At 40.4% G+C, this 27491-nt stretch overlaps 1 protein-coding gene across 1 annotated transcript in view; it reads left to right on the plus strand.

Annotated features, from left to right (window-relative positions):
* Positions 1–27491, plus strand: part of LOC106735293 (histone-arginine methyltransferase CARM1-like) — a 190955-nt gene that overhangs the window by 155587 nt on the left and 7877 nt on the right. Inside the window, 5 exon segments of the mRNA XM_027773411.1 lie at positions 6043–6124; positions 8163–8248; positions 12336–12425; positions 14317–14454; positions 24155–24244. Coding sequence (XP_027629212.1) covers positions 6043–6124; positions 8163–8248; positions 12336–12425; positions 14317–14454; positions 24155–24244 — 486 coding nt within the window.

Below are 27491 nucleotides of genomic sequence, written 5' to 3' on the forward strand. Positions count from 1 at the left end.
GGGAAGGGCCAGTTTAGTGGCACAGTGATAACCACTAATCAAGCAACTCTTGATCCTTTTGGAAGATCCCAGGTTCAGTCTCTTGGTTGACCTGCACACACCAGGTGCAAACCCATGATCCTAGCTGGCTGGGAAGGTAAAGGGAAAAAGGGATTGCACTGTGAGGCCTGTTATCTTTCTCTCTATTTCTGACTCTGCCTCTCTTTCTTGATCTCATGAAAAATGAACTTTAAAAAAAAAATGAGGTGAAGGGATTCTGCTTCTTCTGGACTGAAGGATTCAGAGGAATTAGAAAAATTGTCTTCAGGATTCTTTATTTTGTCTACCAAACTATCCCAATTCCTACTCAGATCCCTACTATTTTCCTGTCATGGCCTCCACTTTGATACATGAAATCCATGAATAGTTCATGTCTTAGCTTGTGTTTCCCAAGAAGTAGGGTCTAGACAAAGCTTATAAGCTATAGCTTATCCTGGGCCAGCAAGTGGCCCAGTGGTTCAGGGAGCCAAATCCCACATGATCAACCATGCAGTTCAAATCCTATCCCTAGTAGCTTGAAAAACATGGTGGGTATGTGTGCATGTGTGCCCCCAAATCCCACCAAGATGGAGAAATGGAGGAGAAGGGATGGCATCATGACCGTGTATAAATGGGGAGTGCTCTTCTCCTCTCCCTTTATCTTTTTCTGCTGAGCACATGTGCCATCTGCAATGAAAGAAAGTGAGACGAAGAGAAGGTAAAAGAGAGAAAGATAAATAGAGAAAGAAGTGTAATTCCAGAGAAATAAGAATGAGGAGAAACAAAAATGAGGCAGGGGAGTAGGGAGAGATAATGCAAAGGTGCATTACTGAGCTGACTACCATGTGTTATCACACAAATGGAAACCATTTGATCTCTCAGAACCATATTTAAGAGGTTAAAGGAACCATATCTCTGGACAGTTCATACAGAGATTGGGAGAAAAATGAATTTGTACACTGACTCTTATCTCCCCTTAGGCAAACGTTCACACTTCTGACATTAACTAGCCTGGACCTGGGTTGTCCATGCATGGACACCAAATGGTCATGGCATCTCATGCCCAGAGAAAACAGGAGTACCCCTGGGCCGGACAAGACAGGAACATGGTGCAGGCCTATGTGAGATTGGATGAATCCATACTTTGGCATAGCTAGTACAAAATACAGGCTGAGGATTCCAGAGATAGGTAAGACTTGGAAGATCTGAGATAATATACCACCTACCAAGCCAAAAGATACTTCGTAGTTTCCTTTTTAGAGTGTTAAGAATAGATAGTATATATCCCTCATACTTGACAAAGGTGAAGCCAATTGAGTGATAGAAGGGATGCCAGTAATAAATGGTCTGTGGTCACTTGTTCTTTACAAAAGTCAAAAGTGTATGCTTGCAAAGAATGAGGGAAGATGAATGTAGGTAGAATTTTGCCATAAGCAATTAGTGCTCCTTTTTTGTTTCTTTTCATTCTGAGTCTATGAAATGCCTCATTGACCACAGAACAGCTGAGAAATACAGTATTTTTTTAAGGAAATCCATTCAACTGAATGGACAAGGTGCTGAATTCCACTGTGAAGGTAATAGATAATTTGTTCTTAGGCTAGTTCTTCCCATCACTGAAATTCTTTCTAAAAGTTCTTTTGCATAGCTAGGGTTTTAGAGTTTCTGGTCTTTCCCCAAAATACACTTGGCCCTGATTGTCACTGGTCATAGAATTACTATGCAGATCAAATGTGAACATCTTAAATTACCATGTGATATAACTAAAGTTTTGTCAAAAGCCAATTACATGATGCAAAGTGTCATAGAGAAAGAACTTTGCAGGAATACTGCCATGACCAATGCAGTCAAGCTAAAGCTTTCATGTGCCCCATCATTGTCTCATTCCAGTGGTTCCTTGGCCTATATTCTCAACGACACAGTATTCCTTCTCAATATTTCCTCTGCATCTCTGTTTATATCTGTTGTTCTCAAACGTATCCAGCTTTTACTCTTAGAATAAACTTTAATTTATATATTCATATCTCTGTGTGTGTGTGTGTGTGTGTGTGAGAGAGAGAGAGAGAGAGAGAGAGAGAGGGAGTGATGTTTGTCCTGCCCTGGGCCTATAAACATATAGATCTGTATAGTCAGGGATACAATATTTCAGAATGTGAGTACTCTGGCATCAGAACTATCCATTTCCAGACAGAATTGTCAAGTCCATCAGCCATCCACCTCACCATCCTCTGCCCTGATTCTATGCACTATGGGCTTTAACAGTTTAGTTCAATCCTCACAAAATTAGAACCTCATCAAATTAGGCAAAACTATTCTCTCAGAATTATGTTCTTGATTCATACACATGCATATTCTTATTTTATTGTTTTCAGTCAAGACACTTTTGATCTTCAATGACAAAAAAAAAAAAAAAACACCAGCAAAAAAAAAAATTACTCAAGATAAAGAACACTTCTGACTAGTCTATCTGACAAGTCTAAGGATAGATTCAACTTCAGAGACACAAATGGATTTCGAGACACAGGCATTCACATTGGGTCCTGATCTCTTGGCATCCCTCAGCTCAGCTCCATTCTGGATAGGATTTTTCTTCACGTCAACAACAGCAAACCCAGATTAGAGTCTCACAGCTCCATTACACTTCTCCTTTGCTACAGCTTGAACCAAAGTTGTAGACTTGGGGCCAGATGGTGGCATAGCAGTAATACAGTTATGTAATACTCTATGAACTGGATCAAATACAAAACAGTCCCAGGTTCACATCCCAAGGTACACAGGTACCTGGGATCTGGGCTGGCTGAGGTTAGAGGTGGATTCCAACATGATCCCATTAGGAATGCCAGTATCTCTGTCTCTGTCTTTCTCATTTGTGTGTATGTCTCTCTCATGGAATAAATGAATGAATGAATAGGCTTTGAAAAAAGTCATAAACTTGGCCCTCACTGGGTTAGGTATTTAACCTTGAGTCTGTCACAAAGATCAGGAAGATAAGATTCAAACTGGCTAGGACTGAGCTGTACTCTAAGGCTAGAGTTCAGACCATTTAAACTACAAGAACTATGAGTGGGGAAGAGAAATTTCTCAGAAGAAAATATAGTGCTGTTACCATGAGAAAGGCAACCATTCTCTGGGTAGAACACAGAGATGTCCACCATAGCTGTCTTGACTGAGCCATTCTTTCTTCTGATACAGGTTCCATAGGATCTATTCTTAGGACAATCACTAATATCAAGAATTAGTCTAACACATCATTGGGGGTTGCTCTATGGTTTTCTTTACAAAATGATATACTTTCCCTTACTTCTTACTAAAAGGGCACAGTTTAAAGTTCAGTTTCCTGTAAAGGACTGCGTATGTATTTCTCCCTGTTCTTTATACTAAAAAAAAAGGGGAGAAAAGGAGCAAGTTTACAAATACAAAAAGTATATAACAATAACACATGAGAAATATGGAGCTGCACTACCTTGCTGGCTTGTAGACCAGTAGAACAGGAGACATCATGAACCAGTATCTTTATACAGATACTACTTCCACAGTTGTGGGCCGACATTCTGATGAAGCAGAACATTGTGCCAAATCAAAATCTCAGTGGAATATTATCTAGCACCTTTCAGGATGTCTATTATTTAAAAAATAGAAGACAGCAGGTGGTCCAGCTTGGCTCTGGGTCTTGGGGTAAAGAAGATTAGGAAATGAGTAATGAAGTGGAAGAAACTTGAACAAATGACATTCTATTCCTCCATCCTTCTTACTAGTGCCTGTACCCATGTGTAGGATACTAGTCCCCCAGTTCATTCATTGATAAATCAATTTTTAAAAATATGGACAGATTTTTTTAGCCCTGACAATATTCCAGGTCCCATGCTAAGTGTAAAATAAATACTGATAAATAAGAAAATACTTCCTTTAAAAATTTTTTATAATTATTTATTTAATTTTATTTATTATTAATTTGCTATAGTGCATATGCACTCAGAGAGAGAGAGAGAGAAAGAAAGCTGCTGGGTCCAGGACGTGAACCATGTTGGCCATGTGGCAGTCTAGTGCCTTAACCACTGCACCACCGGCTGGGCCTGAAAATACTTTTTTTAAGTGTATGAAACTTAAATATTTAGTTGTAACACAAGGATTTCAATTTTTAAATGCAAATATTTGAGCTGAGTCTTAAAGACAAAGTAGGAATTAATAGTAGGAAAAGAGATAAAGGGGCACTCTAGGTAGAGGGGAAAAGAGCCAAAGGCTCAAAGGAGAGAAATGGCATAAACCTTGCAAAAATCTGTAATTATTCAGTGAGACTTAGATGTTGAGAACCAGCTGTTGACTTGATATTATTAGGCCTGTCTTTCCTCACCCTGCCTATGAGGGCATTTGAGATTTTGATTCCTGATTTAGAGCCTTGTTTTGGCTAATCCTTTCATCCAAATCTGAGTGCACCACAATTTGTTTAGCATTTGTTTTATGTTTCATGCTTTGTTTTGTTTGTTTTTCTCTTCCCTGCAGATTGCATGCAGGTTGTGGGCTTGGGTAAGGATGAGGGCTACTGAATTGAGTTCCACTCTGATTCACAAACTATGTAATTCATATACACACATGCCCTCATTAGAGAAGCCTAACAAGGGATAAAGACTTTCAGTCTCCAAGCCTATTTTGAGTTGGGAATGGAAATTTGAGTCAACAAACTGGCCCATGTAATCATGTAGCATCATCAGATTGTGACTGCATAGTTCCCTGTGCCAATCTGGGAAGACAAACTTCAGAGAATAAGAGCCAGCAAGCACTTACATAGTAGTAGCAAAACGCCAAGCATTGTTCAAAGTATGTTCTTTTATTAACTCATTTCATTATTTCAAGGACCCTATAAATAAGTTTGAAACTACTTCATTTTAAAGATAAGGGAATTGAGGCATAGAATCCACGTAACTTCTCCAAGTCACACAACTAGTCAGTAGCAGGGCTGGGTCAATCATTCTTTTTTTTTTTTTAAGAATTATTTATTTTATTTTATTTATTGTCATTATTTTTTAATTTGCTATAGAGCATGCATGATTATCAGAGAAAGAGGAAAAGTGAGAAAGCAAACCACCAGGTCTAGGACTCAAACTGTTGTCGGCCATGTGGAAGTCCAGCACCTTAACCATCATGCCACCTGCTAGCCCTCAAAGTCATTCTTAATGCATACACTGGATCATCTCTCTAAGTATTTAAGACCATTAGCCAGGTTGATGCAGAGTATTTACCATGCTCCAGGCATGCTCTGAGTTGCAGCAGTACATCAAGGTAAGGCAGAGCCAAAGTGTGTTGGTAAATGTTGTACTCCTTGCTCTCTGCATGAGGGATACATGATTTGTAGTGCTTGCCCATTTCCATGGTTCAGATTTCAGTTACCATGGAACTTGGAGGAAATGTGTGCAATGGGATCTAATGAGCTGGTACAGGCTGGCTCCAATTCACCACCAAATACAGCCCTTGCTTGCTTATGACTTGGTGTCTGATATCAACCATGATAGCCAACACTGTCCTGAAGGTGTAGGCCATTGCTATGGAAAACAGAAAAGGGAAATCTATTTCCTAAAGCAGCAAGAGTGGTGAGAGGCTTTGGAGATCTAAAGTCGTGCTCTGCATTGGGATAGTGAGAGGGCCAAGGACATTGTAGCTCAGTACTTGGGCAGTATGGCCCAGAGCAGGAGGCTACCAGAAGGGCGTGAGATCAAGGATGGGTGCTCAGAGGCCTTCCTCTCCCCAAATATCCATCTTGATGATTTCCCCACAAGTAATTTTCTTAACTATCTGCCTCTCCCCTTCTCTCTCTTCCCACCTCAGGTGAAATATAAATCTGCAGATTTCTGGTGAGAATCTCCAACTCTGCCACTCTTTATAGAGCCTTGCCCTTCACATGTTCTACCATCTGCTCCAGGGCTCACTTAGAGGAGCTGTGAGGCAGCCTCACATCACTTCACAGCAATAGGGGGAGTCTGGAGACAGGTGAGGGACAAGATGCAGAGTGATTCTTTGTGCTACCTATTTTAGGTTCCAACAGTGCTTCTACGGGGTCAACCTGTCCAGTCTCCGGGGTGCAGCAGTGGATGAATACTTCAGACAGCCAATAGTAGTAAGTATGCTCACTTTTCATAGACTCTCATGTGTTTATATATTGATTCATTCACTCATTCAGTCGTTTCCCTGGCATGTAGTGCATCACAAAGAGGAAGAAGAACTCCTTGCAGCACCATGTTTCCAAGTTTTAGCTCAGACATCCCAGTCCATTAAAAAAATTACTAGAGAGTGATTCTGTTGAAAGCAAGGAGTCTTCCTTTACTTTCGATAGATAACTTCTGATTCATCCCTGTCCTGACCCACCCTATTGACATAATCAACTCTCACATTTGTGCAGTAATTTACATCCTCACATTGATTCTGATGACTGAAAGAATAATAATAAAGAAGCATTATAAAATATTTTATGGCAGAAACTTTGCTGCTTTTCAGTTTCAGGTTTCAATTCTGACCCTATCTCTTGTGTAATCTTGGGCAACTTTAAGTTTGCATTGTCTGAAACTCTTAGAGTTGTAAGTAAAAGGAAACCCAAGTCAAACTGACTTCAGCTAAAATGGATAGCTGTTCCTCAACAGTTGCAAAGCTGGGCCAGTAGGTAGCATGATAGTTAAGGTTCTGGATTCCCACATGGCCAACCATGGTTCAGGTACTGGACCAGGAGGCTTGAAAATTGTACCAGGTGTGTGTGCATACATGCCCAAAATCCTGAGAAGAGAATGGAGGAGAAGGGATTGTGGCATAGTCATCCCCATTGCGGGGGGTGGGGAGTAATTTCTCATTTTCCTCTCTCTATCTCTCTATAGTGAGCACTCACACTACAGCAAAAAAAAAAAGAAAAGAAAAAAAAAATTTTTTTTTTTTTTGGCAAAGCCAAGAGATAGATCTTGCTTTAGGAACCTCTTGCAGAAGCTCAATGTGGCCAGAGATTGATTTTTTTTTTTCTATTCTCATCACTTGTCTTTCATTTTCTCTGATTTAGCTCTGTCCTTAGATCCTTCCTTCATGTTAGCAAGACGGGCTCACAAGCTCCAACCTCCAATTCTGATTTTTTTCTAATAAATTAAAGGGGAAAAACAACAACAAACAAAGAAACAAAAAATAGATTTAGGGTAAATAGAGTCTGATCAGGTGGCCATCTCTGAACCAATCACTGTCTTTAGGGGGAAAGCAATGATCTGATTGGCCAAACTGGGGCCAAATGCTACACCTCTTGCTGAGGGTAGACGAAGTTTATACAGAACTTCTTTTTTTAAGAGAGATTTTGCTTTAGGGTACATGCGCTCACCAGAGACACAGCGAAACAGAGACAGAAAGTGAGAAATCCCCATCCAGGGGGATGGCCATGCCACAATCCCTTCCCCAATCTCCTCTTGAGATTTTGGGCATCCATGCACACACGTCTGGCATGATATTTTAAGCCACTGGTACAGGACTCACACTGCAGTTGACTACATGGGAGTTCAGTGATGTAACCATTATGCTATCTGCTGTTCCGTATATAGAACTTGTTAGATAGACTATGTGGAAGAGCAAATCCTAACCCTTGAATAAATTCTGATTAATTAAAAAACCACCGAAAGTCTGCTCCAGACATATTGCAAGAAGTAAATGATGTAACCTAGCAAAATACTTAGCATTTAATAAAGGATAAAACCTTTCGTACTTGGTATTTAGTAAGTGCTCAATAAATGTTAGTTTTTAACATTAATGATATTTTCATTAAGCTCATGGTTTCTAAATCTTAATTCCTGTTGACCTAAAATTGCAGGAGGAAAGCTAGGCTGCAAACTTGCTCAAATACAGTCTATTGTGACAAAAAGATAACGTCTTTTTTTCATTGCCAAAGAACCTATGTACTCACCAGAAATAGAGAGAAAGGGAAAAAGCACCCCCCAATGGGGCATGGTCATGCTGCAATCCTTTCTTCTCCATTTCTATATCCTGTCAGGATTTGAGGCACACATGCCAGACATGATTCTCAAGCCACCAGGGTGGGGATTCAACTGATCGACTATGTGAAATCTGGCCTCTTTAACCACTGGGCCATTAGACTGGGGCAAAAGATAACATCTTTGATTATTTTTTTACCCAAGGACACATTTGATGTTAGAATTTTGATGGCTCGAACAGTCAAGTACACAGTAAACTTTCTGGATGCAGAAGAGGAAGATCTGCACAGGTTTGTACAAATCAGTGTTGTTCTTGTTTTGTTGTCATTGTAGTTTTGGGGTTTTGCCATAGAGCGCATGTACTCATCAATGAGAAACACAGAAAGAAATTGAGAAATCACCCCCCAGGGGGCATGATCACACTGCAATCCCTTCTTCTCCATTGTCCTATCAGGATTTTAGGCACTTGTGCACGGATACCTGGAGTATTTTTCAAGCTACCAGGCCTTGGATCGAAACAGTCAGTCGTGAGATGTGGCACCTTAACTACAACGCCACCTTCTGGCCCTTGATTTTTAAAATCTCTCCACACCTCCTGCCCATAAAACTTCAGTGCAGACTTTTGCTGCTCACACAGGGAAGAGATTTTAGGTATGGGTTATATATAGGAATGGTGCATCCAAAGTAGTCTCGCTCATTGCAAAAGGAGGATGATGATGTCTCCGTCGTCAGTGTTTTTTTTTCTTTTTGGACAGTAATAGATAAGAAAAAATTAGATAGTAAAAGCATAGCTTGTACTCATACAGCCAGATAGTTTTGAGCCCTTCACATAAAGTTAACTCATTTAATTGTCATAACAACCTTGTGTGAATGGTACAATTGTTGGCTCCATTTTAAAGATGGCAAAAATGAGGTAGAGGGAACTGATAAGTTGTAAAAGTCACAGAATGATAAAGGGTGTTAGATCTAGGATTTGAACCTTTCAGAAAACTTCCACTACTCTTCTTTAATGTTTCTTTAAAAAAAAAAAAAGAATTATTTTACTTAACTTTATTTATTTATTCATTCATTCATTCATTTCATTTTAATTTGACCAGAGGGGGTGCAGAGCGAGAGAGAAAGAGAGAGAGGGAAAATGAGAGAGTAAGCCACCAGGTTCAGGACTCGAACCATGGTCAGCCATGTGGAAGTCCAGCGCCCTTAACCACTATGCCACCTGCTGGCCTTAATGTCTCTTTTGTAAATTTATTTATTTTTACATACTTTCACTGAATATCACCACAGCATACAAAATGTGATTTTCCCAGCCAGAATATACTATAAAGTGGCTTAATCATATGTGTTTTCATCAATAAATAATTTTTCATTTTCTGTTTCTTGTATATATATTTCCCCCCCTATTTCTCACCCTCTGCCATTTCCCATCCTCCTCTCGCCCTGTCTCTGGTATCTGCAGTCGCTTTAATGTCTCTTAAGAGCATGGGCCCAACAGATGGTATAGTGGTTACACCACTGGGCTCTCATGTGGTGACAGCGATTCAAATGCTGGACCTGGTGCCTTGAAAATCATCCAGGGCACGTGTGTCTGTGTGTTTGTGTGTGTGTGCCCAAGATCCCAGGAGGAAAATGGAGAAGCCCATCCCCCCAGGGGGTGATTTCTCACTTTCCCTTTCACTGTATCTGCCTCTCTCTTTTTCTCTCTGGTGAGCACACACGCCCTAAGGCAAAAATCTCTAAAACAAAAAGCATAGATGTGATTATATCCATGTCAGTGCATGTAATAATGACAAGAAGAGCAAAAACATGTTGAGTGCCTACTGCATACTAGGTACTGTGCTAAGTGTCTTATAGCCATTGTCTCATTTTTAAAGAGAACACTCAATAAATGTTAATTTTTATCCTCTTTCCAAAAAAAATTACTTGAAGAGGCTAAAATGAGGACAAATGTCTTGATTAGATTGCATTTTCTTAGATGGTGATATGAAACTCCTCTGGGTGACTTTTCACTAATATTTTGCCCTTTTCTCTCTGAGAAGATCAATATTTGTTTTATTGTTTGTTTTTTTGTTTTCCTGGATAAGAAAGATCAGATCCAGGTAGACTGAAATGTCCCTGAAGTTACTGAGGAAGCAAGGCACACACACACACTAGAAGGTACAGTTGGCTAATGCTGTCTTGAGATCATGATGAATAAAGAGTATCTTGGCACCAGCAGTTAGCATAAAGGCTATGTCACTGGACTCCCACGTAGTCGACCATGGTTCAAGTCCTGGACCTGGTGGCTTAAATTCAGGCCGGGTGCGTGTGCGTGCGTGCCCAAGATCCCGAGAGGAGAATGGAAGAGAAGAGATTGTGGCGTGACCATCCCCCCGTGGGGTGATTTCTCGCTTTCTATCTCTCTATCTCTCTCTGTCTGTCTGGGGAGCATACGCGCCCTGTAGCAAAAACCTCTCCAAAAAAAATGAATAAACAAAAAGAATCTTGTATCAGTTAGGATAGACAAGTGCATGCCGAAGTAACAAAAGGAAGCCTCAGTGACTTACATCAACACAGGTGTCTTTTTTCTCTACATTCTTTAGCCATTGTGCACCAGTTGGAGTTCTACCATGCATCACTCACACCAGCAGGCTGATGCAGCAGCTTCTGTCTGCAATGATGCTTGGTCACTTGGGAAAAAGAAGGAGCGTGGCAAAAAAAAAAAAAAAAAAAAAGTTTTGGCAATTAAAGCTTCACTCGGGAAGTGGCATGAGTCACTTCTGTTCATATTGAGTTGGTCAGAGCAGATTATGTGTTAGTACCTGAATTTAAGTGGGTGGAGAAACACAGTCCTACCATATGCTTACAGCAAGAGAATTGGCATTTGGGAACAACTGTAATAATTTACAAAGTCCAGAAAAAATTGACTTCCATTGGTTTTGATGCCCTGGGCTACTTTCTGATTCCTGGGGAAGATTTTGAAAATTGTATCTATGTTGACTTTTCGGAGATGTCATTCAGTCCCTTGCACATTGATTCAGCAAAATATTTATTGCAAATCTACTAAGGGCCAGATATTATGTTGCTGCTTACAAGGTACAAAAAGTAATGTTTTTAAAGTCTCTATCCTTGAGGGCCTCATAGTACATTTAGGGGAATGCAAAAAAAAAAAAAAAAGACATAATTATAATGCAAGAAGAACAATAAATTAAATGTGCCAAGTACAATGGAAGACTTTGGAAATATTCTGGTGACTGCAGAGCAAAAGAAGTTAAGCCTTGAGAGTACCGTAATTGCAAATAACACACAGCCTCCATTGATGACTTTTAGAACATGCAATAAACTAAGACTCTGGAGTGATAAAGTACTATTGGTGCGCCAATAATATCACCTCTTAATCTCAAAGCACTTTCCAGTTTGCAAAGCACTCTCATATACATTTTTCCTATTTGACACATACAAGAACCTTGTAGAAGGAAAGTAAGAAGGAGATTTTGTCTTTCTTCAACACTTGTTGAAGTGACTTTCCAAGATTCCATGGCTAAAATGGGCCCAAAATTTAGATTTTTTTCCTTGTGTATTTTCCAATAATCTGTTTCCATTTCTGCCGTACGTGGTATAAACCATGACCATGTCTACATGACTCTTGCTATGGTGGGAAGTTAAATTGCCTTTCTGAAAAATAAACAAACTATGACAATGACCCTCTGAGCTCAATGTTCTCTTGTGGTCCACTTGAGTTTTTTTCTTTTTTGAGAGATTTTTGCTATAGAGTACTTGTGCTCACCAGAGAAACAGAGAGACACAGAGAGACAGAAAGCAGGAAATCACCCCCTTGGAGGATGGCCACACCACAATTCCTTCTGTTTCATTCTCCTCTCTGGATTTTGGGCAGCAAGAACACATACTTGGCTTGAGTTTCAAGCTCCCAGGTCCAAGACTCGAACCGCGGTTGGCCATGTGGGAGTCTAGCAACGTAACCATTACACCATCTGCTGGTCCCCCGCTCCATTTTTAAAGAGGTCTGAGAAGCCTCTCCTGAACAACTGCAAAGGGGAACTACCAGGGCCTATGTTTTGGCTTCTTGAAGGATGGTTGTCCCCTGTACCCCAGTCATCCTCCTGGTCCAGATGTTACATTTACCCTCTACGGTTCCAAGTCACTACAGCACAGCACTGTGGCTTTGCAAGCTTTGTCAAGATGTGAGTTTCTCAGATGTACAGTGTCACACAAGTATTAATCACATATTGAAAGAACCTTGCTACCAAGGCAGAACTGATAGAGAGAAAAAATATTCTGAGTGTTAATACCAATCTCAGAAGTATATCTAGTGTATCTGTCAATAACAACAACAAAATAACTCCCAGTGTTTCTTCTTTCTTTCTTTTTTTTTCTTTGCAGAGTAGAAATCCCCTTTGTGTTTCAGATAGTGCAGTCTGGCCTCATCCATGGTTTGGCATTCTGGTTTGACGTGGCCTTTGTTGGATCTCTGTATGTATCTCCCACCTCCTCTTAGCTTGCTTTACTTCACACTATCCTCCACTATTTATAATGATTTTAAAGTTTTTAAGAATTTATAATGGTTTTAAAGTTTTTAAGAATTTATAATGGTTTTAAAGTTTTTAAGAATTAATTTCAACAACACTAATACTCTTTTTTCCAGTTTTCAAGGAAATAAACATAGATGTTAATGTTACTTTTAGATTTTAGGGTGAAGTGAAAATGAGAGTTTCTTGTGTGTCATATCAACTCTGACTAAAATACCATAAAACCTCTTTAACCCAATTGGAATAAACTTTGTAGGGATGAGAGAAGGTATATGTTCTACTAGATCTTTAGGTCTTTTCCAGAATAGATGGGCTAGAACTCCAAGCTCCTGACTTGGCATCTAATATAATTGTTTTACAATCTCTTGTGTCTGGGCAATATTGGAATCATATTTTTCCCGCTTTGGTTCTCAATTGATATCCTTCTGTAAAGATCAGGTAGACATGTACCACTAACTACGGCGTTAGTACCTGGGGTACTCCCTCTCCCCGACTGCTCAGGTTGGAAAATTGCAGGGAGAAGAGGAGAAAGACCGCCTGCAAGTTGGCCGTCAGTGTTTGGTGTTCCTCGTGTGGGCTGCATCACTCCCATGATCCCAAAATCTCTGGCCCATTCCTGCCTTCCCTACTTTCTTCCCAAGCTTCCTCATGTCTTCCAACTAGCAGAGATTTGATGGGGGCCATGTGTCCAGGCAAGGGAAAACCTTGTGTTGTACTCTCTTCTACTGCTCATGAGGGTGTCCAGCCTAGTCACTGTACTTGCTCAGAGAGAAGTGTCTGAGGGGCTGGCAGCTCGGAGAGGTTCAGGGAGCCCAGGAGAGCAGAGGCCTTGTCTAGGCTGATAGAAAGAGAGAAAAATGATACACAGGTTATTTCTACTCCATATCAGCACATTTGCTCAAGGAATCCATATATTTGCTTGCCCCCACTAATATCCCATGTAAGTGAATTTGAGTGAGACCCTGTGTAATGTGGGAAAAGAGAAAAAAAAAAAAAAACGCTCTGCCCACCCACACACTCAAAATTTGGAAAATTTGCTTTCTACTCTATACTATTAGATCATCAGGAAAGTCGTGACTGACTTTTCTGTGTGTTTCTATGCAAAAAATGTGTCATGATTTTCTCAATGACCCAAAATATTTGAGTATATTTTGATGTGACAGTGATTTATATTGGCCATTAAATGGTACAACGTTTTCTTTCTGAGTCTTCAAGTCAAGATTGACCTTCTAGGAATGTGCCCTATGCTAATGGACTCCTTGGTCTCCACAAGCCAGCAGCCATTGCTTGGCCCCAGGATAGGCCACCTCGGTGGTAAGAGCACTTCTTTACATGACGCAATTTAAACACACTCAGGATGTCTGGGCTGGAAGGTCAGTCACTGTTCTTGCTTCCAGAGGCCTTTGTATGACCCCTGACCAGGCTGGCATGAGGCCAGGCTCTCACTTTGTCCCCTTGCCACGCTTTCCAAACAAACCAGTTTGTTATTTCACTTTCCTATTTATTGGGTTTCTAATGAGTTTGACTTGGAAACACAGACTGACACGGTGGCTGAGTCTGAGTTTGAAGCTTGGCTCTCTGTTTTCTGTGTAATGTTAAGAAAATCATTTAACCTTTCCAAGTTTTCTGCCTAGGGCTTTAATGGGATAATAGATATAAACTCTTAGTTCAGTACCCATCATATGGTAATTGCTCAGTAAATTGAGCTATATTCATCTTAAAAGGGTCCATGAGTCAAAGAGAATGAAAATCACTGATCAGTCTCAGGCCTCAGTCCAATCTATTACTGTGGGTCTAGCATGTAAGTGGCTTTTAACTCTTTTCTTGCCTCACAGGGTAACTGTTTGACTGTCAACAGCCCCAACTGAGCCTTTGACTCACTAGTATCAGGTGCGATGCCTGCTTCAGACTCCTCTTTTTGCCAAGGAAGGAGAGACTCTCTCGGGAAAAGTGCTGTTTGTAGCCAACAAACGGTAAGCAGGGAAGTTCAGAGGTGATTTCACCTCTATCAAGACCTCAAGGGTGGGAGCAAAAGAAGATTAGCAAGCACTTGAGATCCCAGCACCCACAGACTGCAAACTTCACAGAGCCTGACTGAGTTTGCTCACATGCACTCAATTTCAAAGCCTGCAGGGCACATCAAATCCTTAGAATGTGGCAAGGAAGGGGAGCTTCAGGTAACTCCAGGGTTGTGTTGCCCATCTGACCACAAGAAGAGGAAGGAAATCCAGGAGCTCATTGGAGCATTTGCTGCAGGCTTGAATAAGCAAGTGCTGAGTCCCCACGTCAGCTTCCTGAACCTACATCTATCCAGCCACATGCCCTTAAATTCAGTACAGCACAGATGATCTGTACTGCAGGTGTACAAAGCACTTCTGAGGCAGTATGCAGTGTGTCAGGAAGAATAGGCTGCTTCTCTACAGTGATGGATTTCATGAGGTCTCTGCAGCCATTACCTTGATTTATCTTTTGTTTCGTTTTGGTTTTAATTTTCTATAAGGTACATGCACTCACTAGGTAGATAGAAAGAGGGGGAGAGAAAGTAAAACCCTCTGGAAATGACCACATTGCAATCTCTTCTTCTCCATTCTTTCCTTGAAAGGTTGGGCATGCACACACATGTGCCCAACAAGTTTTCAAGCCAAGTCTGGACTCGAACCACACAGTTTGCCATGTGGGATCCAACCACCTTAATCTCCATGCCACCATGTGCCCCTGATTTATCTTGTTTTTAAAATGCTCTATTTTCTTTCGCTTTGTTGGAGCTTCTCTTGTATGAGTTACAAGAGAGAGAAGTATCAAAGTGGTTCCAGGATCTTCAGGATAGTAAGGGCATATTCAGTGGTCATCTCATTCAATTTTCTTCCTTTCTCTTCTCCCGCTCTTCTCTGGGCCTGTGCTTAAATTCTCCAGTGAGGGAGAGCTCACCACATTGGAGACCAAACCTCCCATTTTTAAGTCTTTATTTCTTTAGTTACAAAACCTAACATAATCTCATATAAATTCAAAGCTACCAAAGTGTACAGAATCCTCCTGTACTCTCAACCCTCATCTCACTCCCCTCATGTGACAGTTGGATTTGTATACTATAAGGTGCATTTCTGTGTCTATGCCAACCGATAACATCATTGCAGGCTTATTTTTGCTTTTACAAGAAGATTCTACTTGTAGCCTGCAGCTTAATTTTTTTACTTAGTAGTAAGTCCTAGATCTGTTCAGATAAATCTGCTTTTTCCCTTTTAACAGATGCATATCCATATCATGGATATGCCATATGTCTTTTAAAAAAACTCTCTGACCAATTGATATTTAAGTGGTTTCTCTTTTTATTTTCTTCCATTGCAGAAAATACTGCAATAAATTGCCTCTGAGTGTATAGTGTGTACAGCGATGTGGGTATTTCCAAATGAGATGCTTAGAAATGGAAATGCTAGATCAAAGAGTATTTACCGTTCTGCTCTGATAGACACTACCTTTCTCAGTCGTCACACCAATTTCCCCTCATGCTAGCCAGGGATAAGCATGCTTATGTCTCTGCATCTGTCCCTAAACTGAATGTTATGGTCTTTATGACTCTGTTAATCTGATAGACCACAAAAATACTTCATAAAAAAATCTTATTTTAGTTTGCATTTATTTATTTTTAAATGGCCCTTGGCTCTTAATGCCTCCCACTTTTGACATCTCTAGTTTTTTGTTTGTTGTTTGTTTGTTTAGGTGTATTTATTTGTTCCATGGGGGCATAGGGAGAGATACAATCACACTCCATCCCCAGTCAGTCCAGATCGTGGATGCGTGAGTGCATGCCTATATATGGGGAGACCCCAGGATGCAAACCTGGGCCCTTCCCGTGTGGGTGGAACATTGCAGAGTATTGCATTACTGTGCACCACTGTCTGGCCCCAATACCTCTAACTATTAAAGTAGTTATTCTTGCTATTGATCCTGTATCTTTCTTCCTATAAATTCTACTCATTGATCTTAGCTGTGTTTCTGAATTCAAACCAACTCTGTTCTAATCTCTACATGGCAATTGGAGAGCCTACTAAATGTCCTCTCATTCTCCTGTCTTTAAGTTAACATGCTGAAGGAATGATTTTAAAACAGTTTAAAATTCTAAGTTCTCCCTTCTGAAATACCCTGGTTATCAATGTCCCCTTTGAAAACAGTTCTCTAGAACTAAATACTCAACAGTGTGTTCTGGCCAGTGCTGGGTACAGAGTAACAGTAACTACTGCTATTTTGATTATACTTATAATAATGTTATGTAAATTTACATTGGGGCCAGCAGATGGTGTAGTAGTTCAGGTGCCGGTCCCTCCTGGCTGACCACAGTCCAAATCCTGGACCTGCAACTTAAAACTCATGCCAGGTGTGTGTACATGTGTACCCAAATCCCAGGAGGAAAATGGAGGAAAGGGATTGAGGTGTGGCCATTCCACCTGGGATAGAGTTCTCACTTTCCCTCTCACTGTTTCTCTCCAGCAAATATACACATCCTGGGAAAAAACAGTTAAGTCTGGGGCCCATTATTCTTGAGAATATAGTCTATTAAAACCAAAAAGTGAATTTTGGAACCAGCAGTTAGCATAATGGCTATGTCGCTGGACTCCCATGCAGTCGACTGCGGTTCAAGTTCCGGACCCAGTGGCTTAAACTCACTCCAGGCACATGTGTATGCATGCCCAAGATCCCGAGAGGAGAATGGAGGAGAAGGGATTGCGGTTTGGCCATCCCTCCTGGGGGATGATTTCTCGCTTTCTATTTCTCTGTCTCTCTGTCGAGCACACGCGCCCTATAGCATAAACCTCTCAAAAAAAAAAAAAAGTGTATTTCTTACATGATCTACCTTTAAATAGGTTTACTCTTTTCTCTTAACATACAGCTGATTTTTGTTAGTGTGGGTACATGTTTTCATGTTTGTTCCACTCATTCATCTGCTATTTTTAGATCTTTACTGAAGCCAATAGATTATTTTATTATCTTAAATTTTTGTAGCATATTAGCAATTCCTATTTTTTTATATCATTTTCAAATTTTTATTTAAAAAATATTAAGCAGAAAGAGGTCACGGTTGTACTCTTCCTTCAAAATTTGCATATGTGCAACCTAATCCACACCCTCTGAATTTGGCCATGAAAGTGGCCACAAATCCAGCCACCTATAATCATATCCAGCCTGCATTATCTATCCAGGCCAGAAGAAAATACAACTTTTATCAGATGTGATATCTAGGTAAGTTTAATTTTCACTCTCATAGGCTAGTCCAATAACACTGGCAAAAAAAGGAAATGTAACTAACTAGATATTGTTTTCATCATTTAATTTCTTAGTGAAACTGCTAGATCTGTAGTTGACATGAGCTTCTACCTCCTTAAAGTTATATTTAATTTTTTAAGAGAGGATACTATCACACGATTCACAATGTAAATATATAAAAATATACACAATAAAAAGTCTTTTTTCCCAGTGTGGGCCCCATCCTATCCCTCTTGCATAGCCCTCAGAGTCCATTTTGGATGTGCAATTAGAAAACACTGCTTTTGCTTCTAAATGGTAACATTCTATATCTGCTTTGTCCATCTTTTTTTTTTTTTTTTTGCTTTGTCCATCTTAATTGCTTCGCGTAGCAGTGCATCTCAAAGACGTGTCCATGTCAGCACGTTGAGATCTTTCTTGTTTTATTCCTTGAGTTACTGTATTTCGGCATCATAGTTTACCTACTGTTCCGGGGCCTCTTGGGCGACGTTTTTTTTTTTTTTTTGCTTTGTCCATCTTAATTGCTTCGCGTAGCAGTGCATCTCAAAGACGTGTCCATGTCAGCACGTTGAGATCTTTCTTGTTTTATTCCTTGAGTTACTGTATTTCGGCATCATAGTTTACCTTCACAAAAGGCATTTCCTCCTCCATAGAAGTGAGGGCTTTATTCTGGTTTTAAAACTTGTCGACAAAATAATAGCTCACACTTTTTCATCTCTGCCATGACATCATTTATCTGATATGTGTTTTTCATTTGTTTGTATATTTTGTTAATCTTTTTTTTTCTGATATTGAATCACTCCATATTGTCTTGAAGGTATTGTCATTCATCATCAAATATGGGACTTTTCTGTGTAACTATTACAGAAAGAAATTCTGTGGAGGAGAGACGTGATAGCTTCCATGCTGTTTTTCTCCACTCAAATTCTGTCTCTTCCTGGAGTTGGAGGGTGGCACTGCAGTAAGGCATGATGCTCTGTCAATGACCCTCATGGGAAGGTTCCAGGTTTGCATCCAGAGACTGCTCTGACTACTCCTGCCCATAATCTAGGGTTGGTCAAAACGAAGGGTAGATGGCTTCATTAAAACTGTTGGGAAACCAGCAGTTAGTGTAATGGCTGTGTTGCTGGACTCCCACATAGTCTACCACAGTTTGAGTCCCAGACCTGGTGGCTTAAACTCATGCCAGGCGTGTGTACGTGCATGCCCAAGATCCCGAGAGGAGAAGGGATTGCGGCATAGCCATCCCCCCCGGGGGGTGATTTCTCGCTTTCTTTCTCTCTGTCGCTCTCTTTCTGGCAAATGCAAAAACTTCTAAAAAAAAAAAAAAAGAAAGACCCTGTTGGGAGTGCTGTCTCATTCTATCCCCTTCTTCTCTCTCTTTCACTTAATACATAAATGTATAAACTTTAAAAAAAAAAATCCATCTCAGGCTAGCCCATAGTGTGGAGATTAAGGCATCTGGATCCCACATGGCCAGCTGTGCAGCCCTGAGCCAGTAGCTTGAAAGCAGAGTATCTGGGTGTGCATATCTAAAAATCTCAAAAGGAGAATGAAGAAGAAGGGATTGTGGCATGGCCATCCCCTGTGGGGGAGGAGGGAGGTGCTCTCTCACTTTCCCTCTTTCTCTCTGACAAGTGCACATGCCCTTTGGGGGCAGGGGGTTATCTGTGCTGCCACAGAGTCTCATAGCCTCCTGTAAGAATGGCTCATCTTGTATTCTATAGGTAGGTCCACCATGTTTCAGTTCCAGGAACATTTCTGCCCACGGTCCTGGTCACCCTAATGCCTGCACGAGATTTTACACTTCTAAGTTGTACCACCTCTGGTCTTTGTCTCATTCCTGTACTTTTGTACTTTCCTCCATGTGGCTTTTAGCCTACCTCAACTGCTTGGGCAGCTGTCACACATATGTTGGCAACTACAGATTACCTCTTCTTCCTTGTTTATAGAAAATGATGTCTGTGGTCTGCAGCGTCTTTCTATTCTCCTTGTTTTTGGATGACTTCCAAGAGGAAAAGTGAAAAATGCTGACTTATACCATGTTCATCCCAGAAGTTACAACTTTCTTGTAAATCCTCATAAGCCATCTGTTTAATGACCAGTTCTGGGGGCGGGGGGGAATGCTAAGGAGCACTAGCCAACATCTGCCTGGAATTTTGGACTTTGCTTTTCCTGCTTTTTGTAAAGCACAATAACATTCTTTTGCTTTCAAATACATGTAGTTTTTAAGTATCTTAGGTAATAGATGAGTGAATTTTCATCATCTTATTCTTCCAGTACTTTTTTTCGGTCTTGGATTTCATCCTTATTGGTGATATTTTTCTGCCTTTCTCTGACTAGGTAAGAAAGAAACAAACCATTTCCCTCCTCACACACCTGCCTCATGAGTCTCAGGGCTTCTGGAGCCCTCCATGCCTTTTTTAATTTTTTTTTTGAGAGGTTTTTCACTATAGGGTGCGTGCGCTCACCAGACAGAGAGAGACAGAGAGACAGAAAGTGAGAAATCACCCCCTAGAGGGGATGGCCAAGCCACAATCCCTTCTCCATTCTCCTCTCGGGATCTTGGGCACACATGCACACGTGCCCAGCATGGGGTTTTAAGCCACCGGGTCCGGGACGCGAACTGTGGTCGACTATGTGGGAGTCCAGTGACATAGCCATTACGCTAACTGCTGGTTCCCTTAATTTTTTTTTGAAGAGGTTTTTTTTTTTGCTATAGGGCGCATGCGCTAGCCAGACAGACAGAGAGAGACAGACAGATAGAAAGCGAGAAATCAACCCCCAGGGAGGATGGCCACACCGCAGTCCCTTCTCCTCCATTCTCCTCTCAGGATCTTGGGCACACACGCACACAAACCCGGCGTGAGTTTAAGCCACCGGGTCCGGGACTCGAACCACAGTCGACTATGTGGGAATCTAGCAATATAGCCATTACGCTAACTGCTGGTCCCAAGCCCTCCATGCCTTTATGGGAGCATCATTGTAATGCTATTATTTTTTTTTTTTTTTACCTATGTTGGAGCTTCCTGAAGAGAGAGACTGAGTTTTCTGTGGTGTACACCTCCTCATGTAATGCATATCAGAGACTCAGCAATGTTGTGCAATAACTAACCAATGAGAGTGTCATGAGCCCATGAACCCTCTCATCAAGAACTTAGGGTAACTCGGGACCAGCAGTTAGCAATGGCTATGTTGCTAGACTCCCACGTAGTCTACCGCAGTTCGTGTCCCGGACCCGGTGGCTTGAAACTCACGTTGGGCGCATGTGCGTGTATGCCCAAATCCCGAGAGGAGAATGGAGGAGAAGGGGTTGCGGCATGGCCATCCCCCCTGGGGGGTGATTTCTCACTTTCTCTCTCTCTCTCTCTGTCTGGTGAGTGCATGCGCCCTATTGCAAAAAACCTATTAAAAAAAATAAAAAAGAACTTAGGGTAATACAATGGAGCAAAGCAGCTAATATATCGTGTGTATGCAAAACTTTGCAGAAGGAAAAAAAGGACCAGAGGAAGTTCTTTACATTATTAGATCAGCACCTTTGTAGAGTAAAGAAAAAAACAAACTAGATTTAGAATCTTCTGTGTTCTGGTTCTGTCCAGTCTCTAACTGGTGGTTACTTGAGTGACCTTGTGCAAGTTAAATCAGTCACTCTAGCGCCACAGTTTTTTCACCTTATTATCTGTAAAGTAACATTTATAATTCCGTCTCACCAGACTTTTGCAAATATTAAGAAAGAGAATACACAGTAGTAATTAAACACAGTAAAGCCATGGTCAATCTTTATTTCCTCTTCTCTTATCCTCTTTCTTCCTCTCAATGTACCTCTTCGGGTGTTAGGGGATTTTTCGCTTTGTTTAAAATTATTGTTTACCTTGGTATTTTCCACCAGCCTCAGCACTTCCTGAATGTCAGTATTTTTGTGCTATTTTTCAGTAAGGGGCTGTCTCTTTGTACTGCCATGGGTAGAATCTCCCCCTCCCTTATTGTCAGATCATCTTTTAAACTCTGAACTCCTGGGAGAACTCCCAAAGCAGCCACACAGGTGTGACAATGACTGCCCTTTTCTCTCCACCTGGACCATTTACGAGTGTATTGTTAGCATTTTATTTTTGACTGTCTCTCATCATTCTGAAGCTGTCACTCATTTTATTGCTGTGGCAATAAAATAGAACATGGCTTTTTTTTTTATAAACTTTATGAAATTTATCTTTTTAAGGTTCACAGAAGTGATCTTCAAAGATTTTTGATCACATGCAGCTATGAGTAAAAATACTTTATGTCTGTCTCAAGTATACTAATATTTACCTTTTAAAAAAAAGAAATTTTGCTATAGGTTATGTGTGCTCATCAGAGCAATAGAGAGAGAAAAAGTGAAAAATCGATTGGCCATGACACAATCCCTTCTCCTCCATTCTCTCTCAGGATTTTGGGCACATGTGTGCATGGACTTGGTATGATTCCAGTCAACGAGTCTGGGATTCGAACCACAGTCGACCCCATGGGAGTCCAGTGCCTTAATCACTATGCTGCCTGCTAGCTCTTAATATTTATTTTTAAGTATGTGCATATATTAGCTTAAATAATAGAATGGCCAGAACTAGTGTCTCTCTCTATGTGTGTGTGTGGATATAGACACATAAACTGTGTACACTGTATATACACACAGTCATGCATAGATTGATCTATGTGTGTATATACACATACATATAAAATCCCTATTATGTAAATAAGACATATAAAAATAGAAATAAAAAGAATTAAGGACCAGCCAGTGGTGCCATGATCAAGGTGCCTGGATCTCACATGACCTACTGTGCAGTTTAAGTCATGGACCTGTGGCTTGAAAAACACACCAGTTGCATATGCTTGCATGCCTAAAATCCCAAAAGAAGGGATTATGGCATGCACCTCCCCTGGGTGGGACTTTCTTCTCTCTCTTTCTCTCTATCTCTCTAGCAAGTGCACAGGCCCTATAACAAACAAACAAACTAACAAACAAAGGCTGATTGTTGGAGTAGCTCAGCTACTTACCTGAAATATTATTTAGAATGTTTGGATCCCTATGAAAGCCTGCTATGCCCAGGTTTGCCAGGGAATTTGGTTGCAGAATTTGATGAACTTTGTAGTTTATAAAACAAGGAAAAAGTACTGATCAAAGAACTAAAGCTTTGGATGCTTCAAGGACCACTCCTGAGGGTCATAATTTACAGCTTTGCCTTGGACTTCACATAGAATTATCTATACACTTAATCAGCTGCATCAGATGGAATTGTGAGAGGACCCTCCCTTTCTCTCTGTCTCTCTCTAGTGAGTGCACATGCCCTCTGGCAACTAAAAAAATAGTTTCTTGGGGCCAACAGGTGGCATAGTGGTTAAGGCACTGGACTCCCACGTGGTCAGCCATACTTTAAGTCCCAGACCTGGTAGCTTGAAACTCACACCAGGCGTATATGTATGTATGTCCAAAATCCTGAGAGGAGAATGGAGGAGAAAGGATTGGGGCATGACTACCCCCAGAGGGATGTTTTCTTGATTTTTGTCTGTCTTTCTTTGTCTCTCTAGCAAGTGCACATACCCAATAAGAAAAATCTCTGAAAGAAATAGTTTTTTTGTTATTATAATAATAACATTATAAAAATGTAAATATCTAACAACAAAGAATTATTAAATAGTTCTATATCTATATATAATACTATTGAAGACTGCATTTTGAAGAATTATTTTATGATATAGAATAAACACTTGTGTATGTTAAATAAAAGGAAGATATCAAGCAACACTTAAGAATCATCTTGCTGGGACCAGCAGTTAGTGTAATGGCTATGTCACTTAACTCTCATGTAGTTGACCGCAGTTTGAGTCCTGGGCCCAGTGGCTTAAGTTTATGCCGGATGTGTGTGCATGCGTGCCCAAGGTCCCGAGAGGAGAATGGAGGAGAAAGGATTGCAGCATGGCCAACCCCCCAGAGGGGTGATTTCTTGTTTTCTATCTCTCTGTCTCTCTGTCTTTCTGGCGAGTTCATGTGCCCTATAGCAAAAACCTTTTAAAAAAAAAAAGAAGAATCATCTTGCTAAATATTACATCTATAAATACATACAAAACAAGAAAAATATTCTATAATGTCAGATGAAGGAATCTTTGTCTAGTGGCCTTATAGATCATTTCATTTATTTTCTTTGTATTTTTTCCTATTTCTAATTTGCTGTGATGAATATTTAATATTTTTATCATCAGAAGAAAGTTATTTATTTATAGACATACATGGACACATATAAGATACCAAACACACACGTGTATATGATATCAAACATGCACCCCCCCAAATACTCATGAAGTATGTGTATGTAAAAGATGCCATAGTTGTATGCGAGTAACTAACAAGCTTTGTGAAATATGTTTTTCTCTGTGACACAGTCAGAGCTATGACATTCAGATTGTGGCACTGGTGAACCAAACAGGCTTCAGATCTGGGAATATCCTTGACTTAAAGAATCCATTCTTTAGGTAAGAAATGCTTTCATCACTTTTACAGCTATGAAGGTAAAATCTCAACTGTTCCTATTGCCAAGGTAAAGAGTTTCAGAATAGTCCTGTCTTTTCTAAGAGGAGAGAAGGTATTTATTTACTAGTTCTCGCCCTCTCTAAGGAGACTTGGATTCCGATATGGAGTTGAATGTTTTATGATCCATTAAACAAAATTCAGTATATTACAATGTGATACCGAAATAAAGAGCACTGGAGAGTCCTACAAAGTGAATTCTCATTCCAGCTGAGCTATAATGAGTTGTGTGACCTTAGACAAAGTCACTTTATTTCTCTGGTATTCAGTTTTCTCATCTGCAAAATGTGAAGTTTAAAGATGATCTCTTTTGACTTTCGTTCACTGAGGAATGACTTTACGTAGCAGTTATTCTGATATACCTCAAAAGTAAGTCCATTGAAACTATATTTTTTAGAGTCTCATCCACCAAGTGGATCATATAAGTTAAGACACGTCCTCTTTGGAAGCTACACAGATGTTATCTGACACAAAGAACTTGACATAATGAGATGAATATAACAATTGGGGGGTTTTATGGGGGGAAACTCCTTACCTTTACACCTACTTAATATCCAACATGAAATCAACCACACAGATGAAACTACTGAGCACTGTCACCTATGATTTTCTTATTGAAAAGAGACTTTATCTTCATATCATAATGTCTCTATAAGGCTTTTATTCAAAGCATTGTGTCTCAATAGCATTGAAAAGCTTAAAGAAAAGAGGAAACTCAAAAAACTACATAAAAAATTCTTTGACAAAGATAGAAAATGAGATTTTTGACCTTGATGCAGGAAAGAAAAACACAGGCAGAGCTATACTGGTATATGCTGTGCACAAGCGGACTCGTGTGGGTACCAGTCCTTGGAACCCATTGCCTTCTAGAGATATGGTCTCGTCTTTAATTCTGGGGGAAAGGAGTAGTTCTTGCTCCAATCCCTGCTTAGCACAGTCATACCACGTATAGCAAAAGGCATAGATGTTGGCATCGGGGGAGCAAGTGACTACTCACTACCATGCTGACCAACTTGAGACAGATAATAATCTGTGAAGGCCTCAGTGTTCTCACTGTAAAACACAGGTAAAATCACGTTCCTCACTGGGGTATTGCAAGGACTTACATTACATGTGCAAGTGTTCAACAGTTCGCACAGCTCTGCTCCATACATACTAGTTTCCTTTCTTCTTTGATTTTTCTTCCCATTCTCTGCTCTCCAAGTCTCTTAATAAGGTAAATAGAAGATAATTTATAGTTTATTCCAAATAGAATCATTTGAATTTTAAAAAAGAATGTGAATATATCAAAGTTTTTTGAGAACTTAAGAATATAAAAATCATATAAGCTGGTGGGGCCAGCAGATGACCTAGTGGTTAAGGCATTAGATTTCGAAATGGCTGACCATGGTTCGAGTCCCAAACCCAGTAACTTGAAACTCACACCAGGCACATGTGTGTACGTGCCTAAAAATCTCAAGTGGATAATGGAAGAAAAGGGATTGAGGCACGTCATCCTCTCGAGGGGTGGTATCTAGCTGTCTCTCTGTCTCTGTCTGTCTCTCCAGTATCCTATAGCAAAAATATCTCTCAAAAAAAAATCTAAACTGATAATTCTCAAGTCCCACCGCTACTTCATCTAATAATTACAAAGCTTTTGCCAGAAAACTACCTAGAGAGGGCCCTGTTCAGAGCCAACCCAGCATTGTATGAAGGTATAAACAAATTGACCACAAGGTCAAAGTAGGAACTTGTCAGAGGTCTAAGGAGAGACGATCACAGCTCTGTTGAGCCAAGGGCAGATGCCTTTCCCTTTCCCTTTTATCTCACTCAGTGGCAAGTCTAATGGTCTAATGGTTATTAATGTTTAATAAAGCAGGGAACTTCCCTGATTTATTAATGTGACTTCCCTGGAATTCCAGATCTGAATTATATTTCTTCATCATCCCTTGCCTATTGTCTAGCCCTCAGCATCCTCAGAAAAGATGTACACTAAGTATCAGAATCTTCGAGGAGTTCTTAATGATGATATTCAATAAAGGGTTCAACAATGGTAATATCTTTCTCCTGACACCCTCCCCATTCAACTCTAGTTTGCTATTACAACAACCCTGAAGAAGCGTGTGTGTGTGTGTGTGTTTATGTTAGGAAGAATTAAAACAGATGCCATTTCCCATAGGACTTATTGGTAATTTAGCACCAAAATTTATTCTGCATTTAATTTTTATTTTACCTGTTTTTAGGGCTCCATAGACCCTACTGATATTCAAGAGTAAAAGATTTATTTTTTGATTTGTTGTTTTGGAGCTAACCCCCAATACCATCTGAGCACCAGTGGCATTCTAAAATATCTCAAGATGAATAAATTAATTACTTAAAGCATGAACACCATCCTTGCACAAAATTGAAAGCATCTGTTTTTCCCTGGAGTGGAGAGAACCTTATTTTGAGTATTAAAAATATTATTTGAAAATAAGATCAGGGCTGGACTCACAGCCTAGTGGTTAAGGGAGCTGGATTCTACATGGTTTACCGTGGTTTAATCTCAGCTGCAATGGCTTGAAAAATACACTGGGCACATGTGCATAAATGTCTGGAGTCCCAATGGAATGGAGAACTGGAGAAGGGATAGTGGCATGACCTACCCTATTGGGGGGTGCTTTCTCCCTCTTTCTGTGTGTGTGCGTGTGTGTGTCTGTCTGTCTGTCTGTCTGTCTTTCTCTGCAAAGCACATGTGCCCTCTGTAAGAAGAAGAAGGAAGAAAGGAAAGAAGGGAGAGAAGAAGGGTGGGAGGGAAAGAAAAAGAAGGGAAAGGAAGGGAAGGGGTAAGAAGGGAAAGGAAGGGAAGGGGAGGGGAGGGGAGGGGAGGGGAGTGAGAGTGGGAGTGGGACAGGACAAGGCGAGGTAAGATAAGAGTTATTCCTACAACTAAACAAGAAGACAAAACTATATCATCCAAGAGGAACACTCTGGGTAGCCCAGAGGATTCTATAAGAGCCTTGAGACCAATGCTTCATCATTCAGGCCCTGTACAGGCTGTCACAGGATCTGGCTGGGAGCTCACTGGAGAGACAGTAGAGAGGCAGCAGTGTCTGGAGCAGATACAGTTCCTGTCTCCAGGAAGCTCACATTTTTGTGGGAGGAAGAAGGCATAAGGAGCTAAATGCATAATATTATAATATTACATCATAATTAAGTTATCATAGCCATAAT

This window comes from Tupaia chinensis, unplaced genomic scaffold (assembly GCF_000334495.1).
Source record: "Tupaia chinensis unplaced genomic scaffold, TupChi_1.0 Scaffold000354_1, whole genome shotgun sequence".
In the NCBI taxonomy this organism is placed as follows: Eukaryota; Metazoa; Chordata; class Mammalia; order Scandentia; family Tupaiidae; genus Tupaia; species Tupaia belangeri.